The following is a 16180-nucleotide window of genomic DNA, read 5'->3' as shown; positions in this document are numbered from 1 at the left end:
ACCCACAGCTCTTTTCACATGAGGGAAAGACAGATTGTGGTTTATCTGTGCAGACAGATAGAAGTGTAGACAGACATCAACATCACCATCAGCAATGACATTCATGCACAATCCTCTTCTCTAGGATGCATGGGCAAGTATTTCCACAAGGAACAGATATTTTCCAAGCATCCATGCAATCAAAACCTCTTTGGACAAAGCAGATTAAGCGAGGAGTCTGAACTTGGACAGGGCTGGAGGCGAGTGGCATCCAAAGGGAATGTTTGTGGGAACTGCTCTCCACCAGACCTGTCCTGCAAGAGCAGACAGAGCTTTGAAACAAGGAGCAGAGACATTCCACCAGCTGTGCAGGCTGGTGTCAAGCTTGATGTTCCTTTCAATTGTTTCCTCTGACCTATAAATATTATCTTGAGTTTATCTAGCTTGAGCTTCAGCCAATTAATTCTGAGCTATGTCCCAGTCTCTGCTGACAGCGGATGGATTATTCCATTGCATGGTCAGTTTGGGAAAGACATCAGTCTGGGCTTAGCATCATTCAGAGTCAGGAGGTGTTGCAGTCAACAGCTTCTTCACTTGCTGTTCGTGCACTGAAGGCAGAGGTGAGAGGCTGGAACCCCTGAGAAGCTGTCACAGAAAGCTCATGGGAAAGAGGTGTGAACTCCCAACTCATTAGTAAGAACACTCAGGGAAAAAAGTCACAGGCAAGTTTCATTGCCTGTGGCATTCACAGAGAAATCCTCTTAAACCTGGACTAATGTCATCACTCCACAAAAGTCCATTATCACAAATCTATCATCTCCATTGCATCTTTTGTGTTCAATTCAATTGACCAAATTAGTCTCAATCCAGGCTTACAAGAACCCAGCCTGATTGTCATGCTCTGATTTCAGAGATGAGGGTTTCTCCTCCAGCTCTTTCTAAGATTGTCCTGTCTTTTGAGTCTTCATATGCAGAGAAAGTTATTTTCTTAAACAATTGCTTTGTTAGGAATTCTGGCAGCCTCCTTCCCTTCCAGCCATCTCCACCAGTGAGTGGTCCTTGCATTGTGTCCTGCAGCAGGGAGGGGAGAGCATCTCCAGTTCTCAGTTTTTGCCCTGTTTCCCCACTAGTTTCTCTTCACTAGGGATGAAGATTTTCTTTCCACCCCTTTTCCATCTCCCCTGCCTTGGAGGGAGGGGCTCACAAGAGTTTTGGGTGGTAGATCTGCCTGCAAAATAGCTCAAGCACTGCTCAGCAATGGATTTGAAGGCCAGGCATCTCAACAAATGCACTAGGCAGGATTTTGTAGATGCTTTTATGGAAATGAAATTATATGTATTTTTCACTCTCCTCAATAACTTTTGTCAGTGGTTCTAACACAGCATGTTTCTGGTGTTTGCCTGGAGCTGCTCAGTTGGTAACTAGAGATTTGTATTCCTCACTGAGCAGCTTTCCAAATTTCCTGTTTGCTGCCAAATTTCCTGTTTGCTTGTTTGAGATCTACTCATGGATGTTCAGGCATTAAATGCACCATCACTTTCCCTGAACACTTAAACAAAAATAAAGATATTACATTTTCCAAGATAGTTCCTGGAAAGCACTTGCTCTAAGATTTCTGCTTCAAATACTTCACTGTCAGACAAGTTAAGAAGCAGATAATAACCTTGAATCTGAGATGAACATTTTGAAACAGTCTTTCTCTCCCTAGTTAAAATTGAATTGAATTAAATTATGCCCTTGTGTTGGATTGTCTTTAAGTGACAATTAAAAACTTGCTGTGTGAAGTAAATATTGATGGCTTATGATTACTTTAATTGTTTTTTTCCATCTGTATTCCCTGTTGATTAACAAGGTGATTTCTGTTTGCCGTACCAGTAATTACACAATCTGCTGTAATGAGTCGTTCCCAAACAGCACTGAAATCCAATTTGTATTCTTGGGACATTACCCTAAGAGCATGTGAGTTTTGTCTAGTTTGTGTTCAGAAAAGCACACAGGAGCAGAATGACAAAAATACAGCCAAGGCAATTTAAAGATAATATGTCTTGTCACTTGGAGCAGCATCTTAAGAGAGAACTTATTAGTGTTCTCTGTGAGCTGTCAAAAGTCCATGGGTACAACAGGGTATTATAACTTCAGAGTTCAGTTTTTGATGAGCTTTTTCCCAGTTCCTCACAGCAAATGCAACTTTTTGAAGTTGTCTCAGTGCACATTCTTCTGAGCCTCTCTGATGGCATAAAGCTCCCAAATAACCAATAGGAGTGAGATTCCTGAAGCCAGGGAGCCCAGTTTTGAAGAGTAAAATAAAAAAGGAAAAGAAAGAAGGAAAGAGGAAAAAAAAAAAAAAAAGCTCTTTTAGTACATATTGGCCAATTGAGGGTAAGTGAAAATAAAAAAATCTACATGAAGATAGGTGGTATCTTCATGTATAATAGGTGGTATTATTGTGTGTTAGCAGGTCAGTTGAGTCTGTAAATCTCCCTGCTGCCACCCCACACTTTATCTCAACACAGCACATGCAAAAACATGCAAATGTCTGGTCTTATCTTGGTTTGCACCACATATTTCTTACTACATGGATGCTGAAAGGGAAAAACCCAAGCTTTGCCAAGATGAAGCACAAGCTGAGTTTCAGACAAGGCACAACAGGACAAAACATGCTGCAGGTGCAGGAAGAGGTGTGGAAAACAGAGGTGAGGAAAAAAGTCCACTGTAAGCCTAGTTCACCATCTGCCTGCACCTTGCAAAGTGGTTGGGAGAGGAGTAATTACTGAAAATGCTGAAGAATTTCAATTTTCAATCGAAGCAGATTTTCAGCTTTCAAAAGTGCTGTAAAAAAAACCATCTCCACTCAGATTTCGCTGAGCTAGATTTGCCAAACATTTTTATTTCTCAAAGTTATTCAAAGATGGAGCACTTTTCCATGTCCTTTTTTAGAAGACTATGCTTAAAATGAAAACAATTAATAAAATCATGGAGTTCTTGCATGCAGCTTGCTTGGCCCTTTCCATCACTGGGAGTGGAGCTGCCAAATTCCATACATAGGGGTGTTCTCCCTTGCATGGAAGAGCTGAGCTGGGACAGACATATTGGCTGTGTTTAACAGTCCAGAGTCTCACAAACTCTCCAGGGACAGAGAAGGATGGGGAATTGTCCCACAGTTCCTCTCCCTGATGACCAGCATATTTGAAACCCCAACCTGCAGACCAAAAAAACATCTTCCCACCATCCAGAATGGTCAGGAGCTCAAGAAACTCCTCCTGAGGAAGAGGGAAAAGGAAGAAATAAAGGTGTAGAAGCAGCCTGCAGAGGGACAGGGATTCTTTATTAGTGAGGGAGAGACGAGAGGAATTGGGATGAACCTTGAAAGCTGTGCCTTGATGGTGTAGGGACTTTGTGCAGACTTCCTACCCTGGTATGGCTGACTTTGGGTTGTTTGAGCTAAGGCAAATGAAGATTAACATTCCTACTTTTGGTATGTACTCCTACTTGTACCATTATCCTTCCTGGCAGAAGTCAGGGATCCTACAATTCTTCAGAGTCCCTCTTCACTCTGGAATATTTAATACAATATGGACATATTCAGTACAATTCAGGATCAATCAGGTTCAAGAACCCAACTAAATTGAGCTGATTTTCAAGCCAAGACTTTCCTGTTTCCCACAACAATTTGGTATTTTTTCATATTGATTTGGAACAGCTGATTAAATTAATGCTTTGGGGAAACCAGCTAATCCAGAACAGCACCTTGAGGAGGCAACACTAACAGATTTTTTCTTTTGGTTTTGCTTGCTGGTTTGGTTTGGTTTGGTTTGGTTGGTTTGTTTTGGGGTTTTGGTTTTCTTTGGGTTTGGGGCATTTTTTGGGGTTTTTTGATTTTGTTGCTGTTTCCATTATGTCATATCTAAGTAGGGTTGATCCTAATCGTGTCCAGAAAGAAACTTGCCTTCACCTCAGCACCTCAACTCCCACCAGCTGGGATAGAAATGCAGCAGAGTCTATGGGACTGAGCCCCAGGGAAATGTTCTGTCAGGAATCACTGTGTCCACCCCTGGCATGGTAACACTGCCTTCACATAATAAATAATAACCAAATCCACTTCTGGCCACAGCATTCAGCATCAGGAAGGCTCCCTGGGATGAAACAGGAGGTGGCTTTGGAGATCTTTTTCAGTGGAGAAAGTCTCTCCTCTCCAGCTGCCCTAAATCCGGGCTGTCTCCACACAGCATCTGGATGAGAAGCAGAACACAGCTGATGATGGAGAAATTGCTTTGCTCTAAATCAAAACAGAAACACCAGACTTTTCAAGGCATCTGCACCTGCACAGCCACTGCGGAGGGAGCCCCTGGGACTTGGCCAAGCTTTGTCTGGTCAAGTTACATCATGTGATCCCCAAAATTCACAGGAGTCCCTAGCAGCCTGCCTAGGGAAGTGGCACCAAGCCTGACAGAGTTCAGACAATGCTCTCAGGCACAAGGTGTGACTTTTTGGGTGTTCTGTGCAGGGCCAGGAGTTGGACTCCATGATCTTTGTGCATCCCTTCCAGCTCAGCAGATCCCGTCATTCTCTGATCCCTACCCAGTGCTAATATGCAGGATGTCAAGGTGTGGCAAAGGTGCCTGTTTGCAGTGAAAAGGTGAATTGAGACAAGCTGAAAATCCATTTGTAAACGGTGATGGGGGAGAGAACTGCAGATCAATAAGTCAGTTTGCTGCCTCGCTGGATGAAAGCTCGCAGTCGACTCGCCCTCGGAAATTAGCTGAGGTTTAATTCTTGATTCTCAGCCATCTGCCCTGGGAATTGACTGGAGCTGTTAGAAAAGCCTGAGCAGGTGTAGGGGAGGTGACAGATTAAGAGAACAGCAAGACATAAAGAGGTTCTTCAGGAAACCGCCAGGAAGCAATTAGGATGCAGGAATGATTTATTTAAAAGCATTTAACCCAACAAGAGTGGCACATGCTGTTTGCAACAAGGCTGCCCTCTGAAAAGGAAACATTGCCTTGAAAAGCTTGGACACGAGGACCTGGAGACAAGCTGAGAACATGGAATATTAACAGAATTTTCTAGCCTTAGTATGAGTAGTTGATGGAGGAAAAAAAATTAAAAGGTGGAAAAGACCTGGAGAAACAACAACAACAAAAAAGTGGATGAAGGAAATGAGTTTTTAAACCTGAGTAATAGGAATTAGCACTGAGCTTTCCAGGAGATAATTTTTGTTTATAATTAATCTAAGCACTCATGTAACCCATCATGTTGTAGTACAGAGAGCACTCCAGGAGCAGTAATGAACTGCTGCACTGAGGGAAGCCCTTTGATAGCTCATTTCCAGCCACATTTTCACCTCCAGGCCATGGAGCAAGCCCAGAGCAGCCTTAAAGAGTTTTTAGTCTTTACCTGAACATGAGGGCTGTGATTCAAGGAAACAGGGAGCAGAGATGGGAATTTAGGTCACCTTAGTGTCTCTCTAGTGTCCTATTTTTAAGACTTTCCTTTAACTTTATGCCTTTCTTTCATAATGTGCAATTTCTGGATTGGCAGGTGCAATCATACAGTTTGGCATCTGTATGGCAGAAAATGCAGTGTCAGAATGAAAGGACAAAGGGATATTTTAAAAAAATAAAATGACAACAAAAGTCTGCTCAGAAAACAGTGGATGCTGAAAGGAATGCCAACCTCATTACAAGCTCCCTTTTCCCAACCATATTCAGAAGCCAAAAGAAGTATTTCCATGTATTTCAGTTTATATTTGCAAAGTTCCCTTTCCCTGTAGGTTTTGCAGCTTGTATCTGGGGTAAAGACTGATTTTTTTTTTTTTTTCCTTTTCAAATCAATGAAAGAAACTTGTAGCTTCAGGCCTGGCTCTGAAAGATGCTGGACAGTGAAGAGGTCTTTGAGTGATCCTATCCTTGGCAGAAAAAGACAGGAGAGGCCAAGCCGGATTGAAAAGAGGCACCCACAGCAATCCAAGCACTATTTCTTCTATTTTTATTTTTTTTATAAAAGGCACAATTAGAGAGGGAGAGACAGGTGTTTCTGGGGCACACAAAAAGCTATTTGAAAGCACCAGGGGCCTGCATTAGCTGGAACTGCTTATTTAAATAAGTGGCCAGAGCTTTCAGCTCAGCCGCTGTGCTTCCATTCAGATGTCTTTTTAAATATTTTTTTCCCTGCTGTTCCCTCCCCTCTAATTTGAACAAGCAGGTTAATTTGATGAAATCCCTGGCTGCATGAAGCATATGCTGTTGCCCATACCAGGAGAGAGGTCTCCACTTCTCCCTGAGACAGACACTCACAGGGTCTCAGACATGTACAGCAGCAGGCATTTAGTGGAGATTCTGGTTGGTTTTAGGATTTATGTGATTATCCAAGGATGATTTTTGCTGTTGTTTAGGCAGAATTCCTAGTTTTCAGGGCTCTGCTATTAATTCATCTCAATGGTGATCAGGGGTTAATTAAAACATGCAGTGTGTGCTGGGCAGTGCCTGCCTTGGGAGTGGTGCTGCTCAGGTCTGTCTGCTTCCAGCCTGGTCCAGTGGATGCTCCCAGGTATCTGAGATCATGTGCTTTTAGGAATTAAAAAAAAAAAAATAAAAGAGAGAAGCAGCCTTTATTCCAGCTCAAACAGTTTATTTCAGTTTCTCTTTGCTGTAGGAACCTCCACCAGCCCTGGGTGAAACGTTGCTCCCAAACTCTGTGCCCTTGTCACCCCTCGTGGACTGGGAGTCTGTGGAGGCTGCTAATATGATATTAAAATGGGTTCATGTAGGGAGGAACCCACTGCTGTTCTAAATGCAATCAATTCTTGGGGAAAAAACCCTCTATGATCTTCTAATTAAAGGTCTTTTTCCCTCCTTGTGCTGCATTATCACACTCCCTACTTTGTAATTGTTTCTCTGCCACCTTAAAATTCTGTTGTGCTGGCTTTACTGGGTTTGCATTGGTTTACCACACTGATTGCTTAGGTCACTGGCAGATAATAAAGGCACATAAAATTATTGTAGAATTTTATCTCTGTGTGTTCATGGTGAATAATTTAAATAGTCAGACAATGCTGCACATCTGTAACTGGTAAATGACTGTGAGACCATCATGAGCACACTGGAAATTTAACACTAATCCAGGTGCCACCTGGACACATACACATGTCATATTTCTTACCTTAAGAATGACAGAAATTCTGCAAAATAGTGAAATTGTGACAAGAAATTGGAAAGTACTGAAAAAACGTTCTGTTTCCTAGACAAGACTTTGAAGTGGATTGTAAAAATTACTAAGGCATTCAGATATTACTCTCATTACAGCTGCATTATGTATGTATTTATATAACTTATACAGCTGTCAGTGAGGCTAACCTTTCATCAGAGATCCTTCCCTATGTTCTAGCCCTCTAAATTCATTGATTCTTCTTGATTTTGCCCTGGAAACACAGATGAGTGTCATACAGTGGGACACTGCAGACCCCAGCTAATGCCACCAAGGCACAAAGGTACCAGGAGATTGGCTTTCAAAACACCAGCCACAGGTTGGCTAACCCCCAGGGCTGGTATTTCTAGTGCCCAGTGCACCAGAATTAAAAGCTCTCATTTTCCCCTTGATCATGAGACTGAAAATGGCAACCATAAAATCTGTGGGGGTTCATTTATCTCTCCAAGCTCCAGGCATCTGTCCTGCAAATGATTGTAAAATCTATACAGATAAACTTGTATGTAGTTATATGTGGGGATATAGAAATATGTGGGAATATAGAAATAATATAGGAATGTAGAAATATGCGAGAATGTAGAAATACAGGTCTATATTTCTTGACACAATATTCTTATAGACACAAAGATAAAACTATCTCTGGGCAAAGAAAGTCAGGACAGGGGCAAAAATCTTCCCTGAATTCCAGAATCAGAGAGAGCTCCACCCTCTCTGCCTGTCCATGATAGCAAGAAGATGAATTGTTTAGGTAGGATCCACAAGGCTTTGCCAGGAGCCTGAGCTTTGCTGGGAAACTCTGCCATTGGGCTGGGCAGTAAATGCTGACTCTTTCAGGGTTTCCACTCTTTTGGGCTGGAATAAATTTTGGGAAGTGTCTGACAAGGCTGGGCTCTTGGCTGTGCTGAGATGATCCAGGGAAGGCAAAAGGGAAGAGTTAGTGTAGGAAATTAATTTAATGACATCCTAGTCCATGAGGTTAGTGAGACTTGTGTGCCACAGGATGAAGTCTGTGGAGGTAGAATTGCCCACTCTGATTTATGAGGACCTCTCTCCCCTCAGGGACCCTCACTGCTGGCCAGATTGTGTACTGGAATTCAGGTTAGGCAAAAAATTCCAGTGACAACATCCTGCTGGAGACTTCAGGGACACCAAAAGTGTCAAGTGTCAAGGGGATAAGGAACAGTCTAGACCCAATACAGGGAAACTATTCCCTGATTAAGTTAAATGGAAAGCTGTGAAAGCTTCTTGGTCAGATCTGGAGGTCAGAAAAGACCTCCAAGGGAAATGCTGGAGGGAAATGGGAGCTGTAACAAATCTTCTTGGCTCAGAAAAAGTGCACAGGAGGATGAGGGATTCCACAGCTTACCTGTAACCTGCTGTGAAAAAGGTGAAATTGAGGTGAAAGCTCAAGGTCAACAGCAAATTGGGTGTTTTATGGAAATGGTTCCAAGCAATAGTGAATCCTTAGGATTCACTTTGTCTCCACCACATTACAGTGCTGCTTCAGGGGAAGGTTTTTACAAAAAACCTACAAAACTGTTTGCAAACAGGTACTGAAAAGATGAGAAATGTCTGTGTGACTTATTCTGAATCTGGAGGTTACATTGACCCTAGAGGTGTTTTCTGGGTGCCAGCACATTTTTGATTCTGAGCATAGCACAAAGCAGAACTTCAGAGCAGCTCTGGGCTGAATAGCTTTGCAACAGTAAAAAAAAAACAAAAACAAAAACAAAAACAAACAAACCAGAAACAGCTGACTTCACCTTTTGTTGTGATTATATGGGGCAGTCAGCACCAATTTTGAAAACTGCTTGATTTTTTTCCTAAAAATAACCTTCTGGGTCACTTTTAATCAAGTCCAAATAGCCAAGTCCCTGCGTTGGTAATTCTCCTATAAATAAAATTTGACAGGGATACCTTCAAAACCAACATCCAAGCATTTAAACAAGTTGTCTCAAACTCTGTTCTGACTCCAGCTTTGTAAATCATTGCCAAATATCACACAGCTTCATGACCTAATCCTCTGCAGAGATATCTGATGCTGTGTAAATCTGTGTCAGGAGGGCAACACCACCTGTGATGTGTTTCAGAGTGACATTTGTGGCTCTCAAAAGAAAATGGGAACCCGCTCAGATCCACTCAAAAAGAAATGAGAACCCACTCAGATCCGAGTCTGGTCTTGCAGGATTTGAACCAAAAACCTTCTGCCTTGGCAGAAAAGACAGTTATGGGACACAAATCCAGGATGAGGGAGGAATTGTGCAGATGCTCCAACCAAAGCAGTTTGAAACCCTTGATAAAATCTGACTTTCAGTCATCATGGGTGAAACAAGCAAAGAAGGCTGTTGGGTACCCTGTACTTGATTAAATTTCATTTAAATACCTACATTGATTTTACAGATCAATTTAACAAATTAGTGAGCATCCCTTGGAATGTGAGTGTATGGATCTCTGAGCATACAATCACTGAGCTGTTCTTTTAATACCTTCAGCCTTTCTGGATAGGAACCTCCAAGACTTTGTAAGGTTAAGAATGTTTACTGCACTAAACTTTCCAGCAAAGACAGAAATGTGGGCCACAGTGCTTCTCCTATCGTGTATTCTCCTTCATGCCAGTTTTTTTTAAACTTTTAAGATGACTTAATTAAATGGCTTTAGTATATAACTACAGTGCACATTTGCTTACTGCTGTTAGACAAATCCTTAACCCTTTACCATTATTTGGGCAACATTAAATTAGTGGGAAGAGTGAATAAAAGGAGGATTTGAACTCTGTGTTAATACCACCAGATACAGGATGTAAACCAGGTTGGTGAGAAACAGGGAAAGCAGAAAATGGGTGCATTGGTGAGCTGAAGATGGTTTTTAAGTTAAAACCAGATTTTCTTCTTCAGCTGTGAGCTTTGGGTGAGCAGGATTGAAATCCCATCACTCCTCCAGGTGGAAGGAGCATGTCAAACCTGTGGCATTGCTTATTCTAAAATGACTTAGACATGATGCTCAAGTCAGAGGTTCAGATACACTTTCCCAGAGATGGAAGCAAAAGCTTTGCTGCTGATTTTTACCTCCTCAGTGTCTATGAGGCCCAAGACATCAGACCTTGAACCCAGCCTGCCTGTCTGGTGTGATGTTCTTACAGGGCACTCAGCACCAAAAGGCAGAAGTGTTTATTGAGCCCTTTGTTCTGCCCCAGCTGCTGGGTCTGTGCACAGGAGGTGAGTCTGTGTCACACCTTGTTAAAGAGTGACAAGTTACAGGGTGACAGCCAGCCTCTGTGCCACTTAGTCATCTGCAGGAGGGGGGCTGACTTATCCTGGCAGAAACCCCAGCTCAGGCTGGGTTTCTCTGAGACCTCCTGCCCTTAGTCACCCACATGACACAATAAAGCCATCAGTAGGTAAATAATTTAACAAATTGAGTGAGTTTTTACAAAGTGCTTAGCTGTGCAGACAGCACTGGCATGTAAATAAATGCATATTCAAGAGAAAGGCTGCTCCCTAAGGAACACTGTCTTGGGACTCAGGGACCAGGCTGGTCTTGCCCTGATTTGTCCCAGACCTCGTGGGTGATGCTGGGCTGCTCAGCCAGCAGTGGGCTTCAGAGTAAAAATCACCCCATCCTAAAATTAAAAGGAAGGTTTCCCTCCAGAGTTGTCAGTGTTTAAGGAGGTGCTGGAGTTTCCCAGCACCTCTTTTTTATAATGTAGAGGAGTCTCTGCTTTTAGGCTTAGCTGATATCTTGAAAATGGCAACAGCACCCACTCCTCACAGATGAGCTTTACACACTCCCGTTGGTGAGTATGAGATATCCAATACTGTGAGAACTAGGGCTGTGAGAATGGTAAATGAGAAAAAAACCCAACAAATTAAAAGGTAGATAAATAATATACATAGGTTTCTCCTTCTAAAAAGATAGTTTTATAGTATGTGGTGATCGATTCTGGTTGGGGTTTTTTTGTTGTTTTGGTTTTTTTTTAATACATGCAAATTGGCATGATACCTACAGTGTTGGAGAGCTGTTTGTTTTCACTCTTTGCTCAGTAAGATTTCAGGCTGTGAACACTGATTTGAGCATGCAGAACCCTATTGCTCCATATGTTCACAATCTCTACTGCCACTCAGTTCATTCAGAATCCAGTCCTGTGCCTGATGCCATCCACATTTCTGACCAACTAGGGCACTACAAAACCTCTGAGAACATGAAGAGCACAGGAACCCCTTCATGCTGCTTCCAGATTCTGGAAGTTCATTTCAAAGAAATAGTCTTTGAAAGGTGTGATCCTCAACACTGAGCACCTGTCAAATTTCCACCTCCATTTAGAGACTGTGCAGAAACCGGAAAAAGTGAATAAAAGCAGAACGGAAGAGCCATGTACATCATTCTTTTAAGGTCTGTGGTATAGTCATGTCTGCCAGCAATGTAGAAGACTTGTTTGTAATCACTTAGTTGAAGACGAGTGATTAAATGTAAATACCAAAATCCTTTATCTCTGCTGGAAAGGGTTAGATGTGCTTTCTTCCAAAAAGCTCTGAATCGTAACACTTACCTGACTCATACTTTGGGTAGTGGAACATATAGACATCTCAGGGAGTGCACAGAAAACAGCACAGAGTGGTGGGTCTGTTATCGTGATCTTTTTTTTATCCACTTTGTGAAGAATCATCCTTTCTTCTGTGTGAATCCAATGTAATAGCTCCCATTTAAGATTCTTTTTCTCCACTGTCCCACTAACCAGCTGTTTCTTTCCAGGGAGGAAAGCCAGAAGAGAAGGAAAATGTCAGGAGCGTTGTAACAGGTTGAATTTTCACTTTGTGTCTCCATCCAGGTGTCTTTGATCAGCCTGGTTGCCAGCACTCTTGGATACTCCGAGATGGGTCCCATCAAATCCCTGCGGACCCTCCGCGCCCTGCGGCCACTGAGAGCCCTGTCACGGTTTGAGGGGATGAGGGTAAGAGGATGCAACAAAGCATCCATCAAAGCTCACCTTTGTGTGGATCAAGGTGTAACTGGGGATTGCTGCACGTGGCTTTGTCAGCCAAAGCAAATGAACGATAGTGCTTTATCACGGCAACAAAGAAATCCCTCCTGGGTCTTGGCTGTATCATTACATCTTAATCCTTTGGTGGATTTAGTGATAAACTAATCCTGCTGACTAACTTGTCACACTACACCTTAAAAAAAACCCAGCTTTTTAGATGAGGAAGTATCTGGTTATCAACTACCTCTCCATTATGAGGTGTATCAGGGGAGCAACCAAGCTAAAGTTTGCTCCCTGCTTTGACATGTGTTAAAATGAGAGTGATTAGAAAGTTCTTGAGGACGTTTTCGCTAATAATTAAAGCAAAAATTAGAAATGCTAAAGATAGGGAAAGCAAATGAATGAATGATTTTTTTTTTCCCCTTTGAACAGATTGCAGTTTTAATGAGGAATGCTAGGATTAACATTAAAATCATGCAACTTGTGCTTTTTGCTCCATCTTGTGCATCCATCTCTTTCTTTTTCTGCATTCCTTTGCCACCATGGCTATATTCCCACAGCATACCTGATTATTTGTTAAGCCTACCTGCTAACAAGAATCAATTATTGTTTAGATAAGCACTTTATTTAATTCCTCACACCATGCATGACTTGCAGGTGGTGACAGCTGTGTTCTGTATGAGCTGAGGTTACTGCTAACCTTACAGATTGCATAGCAAGGTAAAGCACATCTGTGACACAATTCTGTGTCAAATTATATTGATGATCCCAAATCTCCCTGCTAGGCTACATATTTCACAGTGATGTGTATTCAGGGTAAAGCTTTCCTGTAGACAAAATTTTGGTCTGAATCATCAGTGACTAAATGTGTATTTCATGCACTGATCTCCCAGCAATGAATTATTTGCATTGCAATGCTCTCACAGCAAGAGACTGAAGGCTGGAGGACTTAACAACTGAGATGAGCCAGGAAATATGGTGATGCAGCAGCAGAGGAAAACCCCAGGTCCATTCTTTTCCTCTTCTGTGGATGACCAATTTGGCAATATAACACTTTGCTACAAAGATTTTGTGATTACCTAAATCATATTCTTTTTGTGGGTGAAGATGAGACAAGTACTGTTGCAGACCACCTCTGTGTTAGTACTAAGGCGAAAAGATTTGAAAGGCTCTGTTTATCCAGGCACCCAAACCTGAACTGCTTTGGTCACCACAATCTTTCCAGCAGTCAGGCAATATTTTGCAGGTAATTGACCAAATAACACAAAACCAAAGTGCAAAGCCACAAAGTGAGGTTGCACTACTGACAATAATTAAAGCTCTCACTCCTGTCATTTGATGACCTCGCTCTAAATCTTTATTAAACATTCACAGATGGAACTATTTCAGCATTCAGTATTAGCAAAAACAATAGTTTAACTACCACAGTGATTTGTGCACAGATTCTCTCCAATCAGTTTAGACTTGGCTTATGAAGACTTAGCTTTTACTGGTGGATTAACAAGCCCAAGCAAAACTCAGTGTGTTCTAAGCTGACATACAATTGTTTACTCATGATTTCACATCAGTTTAACTAAATTGGATTCAAACCTGAATAGCAGTGGGGAAATGAGCCAAAAACATCAGAAAAGCATTAGTAGAATAGAGAAAAAGTAACATGGAAAACTCTTCATTTCTCTCTGAGAAGAGCAAGAGGTTGGCTTGGTGAAGATCTTAACATGGATCAGCCCAACAAATTTCCTTCCCAGCATGCTAATTCTTACAGGCCCCTCAGTTCCTGAGTCAATATCCCCTTTTCTTTCCTGTACCATTGCTGCAGCTGAAATATATTCAGTCATTCTGAGCTATCAGAGGTGGTGAATTAGCTTGTAAACCATGATAAAGTATAATTGAGAATACGTGCTATTGGAAAAGCAAATCATTTTAGTTTTAGTCTGTCTAACCACACTTAACAAGACTAGGGACAGTTAGACCTTTCATTATTAGGAGTTTATATGCTCCAAAATGCACAGGAAAATTGCCAGCACTGTGATGGATTAAATAATGATAATGTCGAGAAGCAAACACTGACAGTGAGAAAATAATGATAGTTTGTTCTATTATAATGCCTCCTTCTTGAATAACTGAAACATCTCTGCAGGGCTAGAACAGGAGCAAGAAAGTTCTCATTTACTGCAGTAAGAGACTTATTTCATTGATGCTGTGCCTAAATTTTGGAAACAACTTTCCCTGAGACAAAGGCACAGAGCTGCACTTGGGTGGCCAGGAGGACCTGTTGCCATCAGACCTCAGTTCTCTCCCCGTCTTCAAACAGTCTGTGAGCTCTGCAAGTTTGGCACAAGTCTCAGCAGCTCCTATGCCATGAGAGGTCTTCAAAATAAGGATGAACTGGTGCCATCCTGCCCCTTAATCCTCAGAAAAATACCCCAGAAAAACCAGGATCCCACCTGACAGAACTGTAGATTCAGAAGCTTTACACTCATGAGTCCAGAATAAAGTAGCTTATATTTGCCTGTCCCAAATACTGACATCTCTCATGCCTCCTCCTTTTTTGTCCATCAGGGAATTATTTCAGAGGTGGCATTTCCCTGCAAGGGAGGTTATTTTAGAAGGATGTATTTACAGTATTTCAGGCAGTATTTTAGAAGGATGAGGGGGATGATGAGAGACCATTTAAAGTGAAAATGATACTGGGCGAAGTCATGGTGAGACTGCTACAAGATGTATGCAGGAAAGAAACAGCATAATTAATGCTAGTTAGCATGATTTCATGGGAATAGTTCTTGTAAAACTGATATGGGCCTTTGATTTGATTACAAATTATGCTGATGACAGTAACTGTGCTGACACAGAATCCTTGGATTTCAGAGAGGAATCTGATACCATGAGATATTGTGATGCAAACATGAGCTCTGTACCAAGACAAGTAAACACATTTTAAAATGGGTGATGGGTCTCAAAAAGTAATTGTAAGCAATGACCACACTAAATTTGGTGATGAGCATCTCAGGGTGAGGGATTGTTCAGAATGAGAACTGCTTTAACCTGTACATTAACAGCATCTGGAAGGAAATATAAAATCTTTGCTGACAGCACTCAAAATCAGTGTAAGTGAAATTACAGATAAGGGAATTATGCTGGCTGATCTGGATCACAGTGAAAAATAGATCTGTTGTACAACACACATTTTAATAAACCCACATGCATTGATTACCTCAGGAGGAGGAATGTAGGTCACTCTGGGGCATGTTTCTTGGAAAACAGCAGCTGGGAAGGACACAGGGATCAGGACGACTGTTCAACAGGACACAGGCTTTGGGGCAGTCTGACAAATGAGGTGACTGTTAGAATCCTTGAATATGCAGGGAAATAACCCAGGAAACAGAGGGACAGTGCAGTGCTTCAACACTGGAATTCCATGAAAGTGTCGGAAAGGGGGAATTAAAAATGGGAAAGCTTCTGCAGGGAAATATGAGTGTGATTAAAAATCTGAAAGAACCACGATAGCTACAAGGAAGCTCTGATTTTTTAGTTACCCAGAGCAATGTGCAGGGGTAACTCCTCCCAATGAAGATAGGAATGATAGGAGAAGCCATCTAAAAGAGTTCAACAAATTCCACCTAAAAATGCAGCAACTGTTTCTAAAACTAAGGACAAGGGGCACCAGGAACAGATTATCTAATAATACTTTTTTTCCCTCCATTATTTGACATCGTGACACTGTAAATTAGATGTCTTTGCAAAAGCTGTGCCTGAGCTTCACTGGGAGTTACAGTCTGGGCCTGAAATCACTGTGGGGAGTCTGATGGGCTCTCTCAGAGCAAAGGGAGGATTAACTCATCATGCAAGTCTACTTCTGGATTAAAAATCTGAATCAGCTTTGGTTGAGGAGGTGGTCTGTGAGACCAGGGGAGCTGGGGACCAAACACAGGTTATACATTGCACCACTCTGAGTTAGGGCAGAGGGTGGCTCAGTTTCTAGGCTGTCCCTAAAGAAGTCACCTGGAAGGTGGTTTCACC

At 42.0% G+C, this 16180-nt stretch overlaps 1 protein-coding gene across 4 annotated transcripts in view; it reads left to right on the top strand.

Annotated features, from left to right (window-relative positions):
* LOC121337971 (sodium channel protein type 5 subunit alpha-like) overlaps positions 1-16180 on the top strand; it is a 215118-nt gene that overhangs the window by 179907 nt on the left and 19031 nt on the right. For all 4 annotated transcript variants that reach the window (XM_041408460.1, XM_041408459.1, XM_041408457.1 and 1 more), the window contains one exon: positions 12008-12130. In XM_041408460.1, coding sequence (XP_041264394.1) covers positions 12008-12130 — 123 coding nt within the window. The remainder of the gene's footprint in view (positions 1-12007; positions 12131-16180) is intronic.

This window comes from Onychostruthus taczanowskii, unplaced genomic scaffold (genome assembly GCF_017590055.1).
Source record: "Onychostruthus taczanowskii isolate IOZ18803 unplaced genomic scaffold, ASM1759005v1 scaffold3, whole genome shotgun sequence".
NCBI lineage: Eukaryota > Metazoa > Chordata > Aves > Passeriformes > Passeridae > Onychostruthus > Onychostruthus taczanowskii.
Note: the sequence above shows the minus strand (reverse complement) of the source record. Positions and strands in the feature narration are given on the sequence as shown.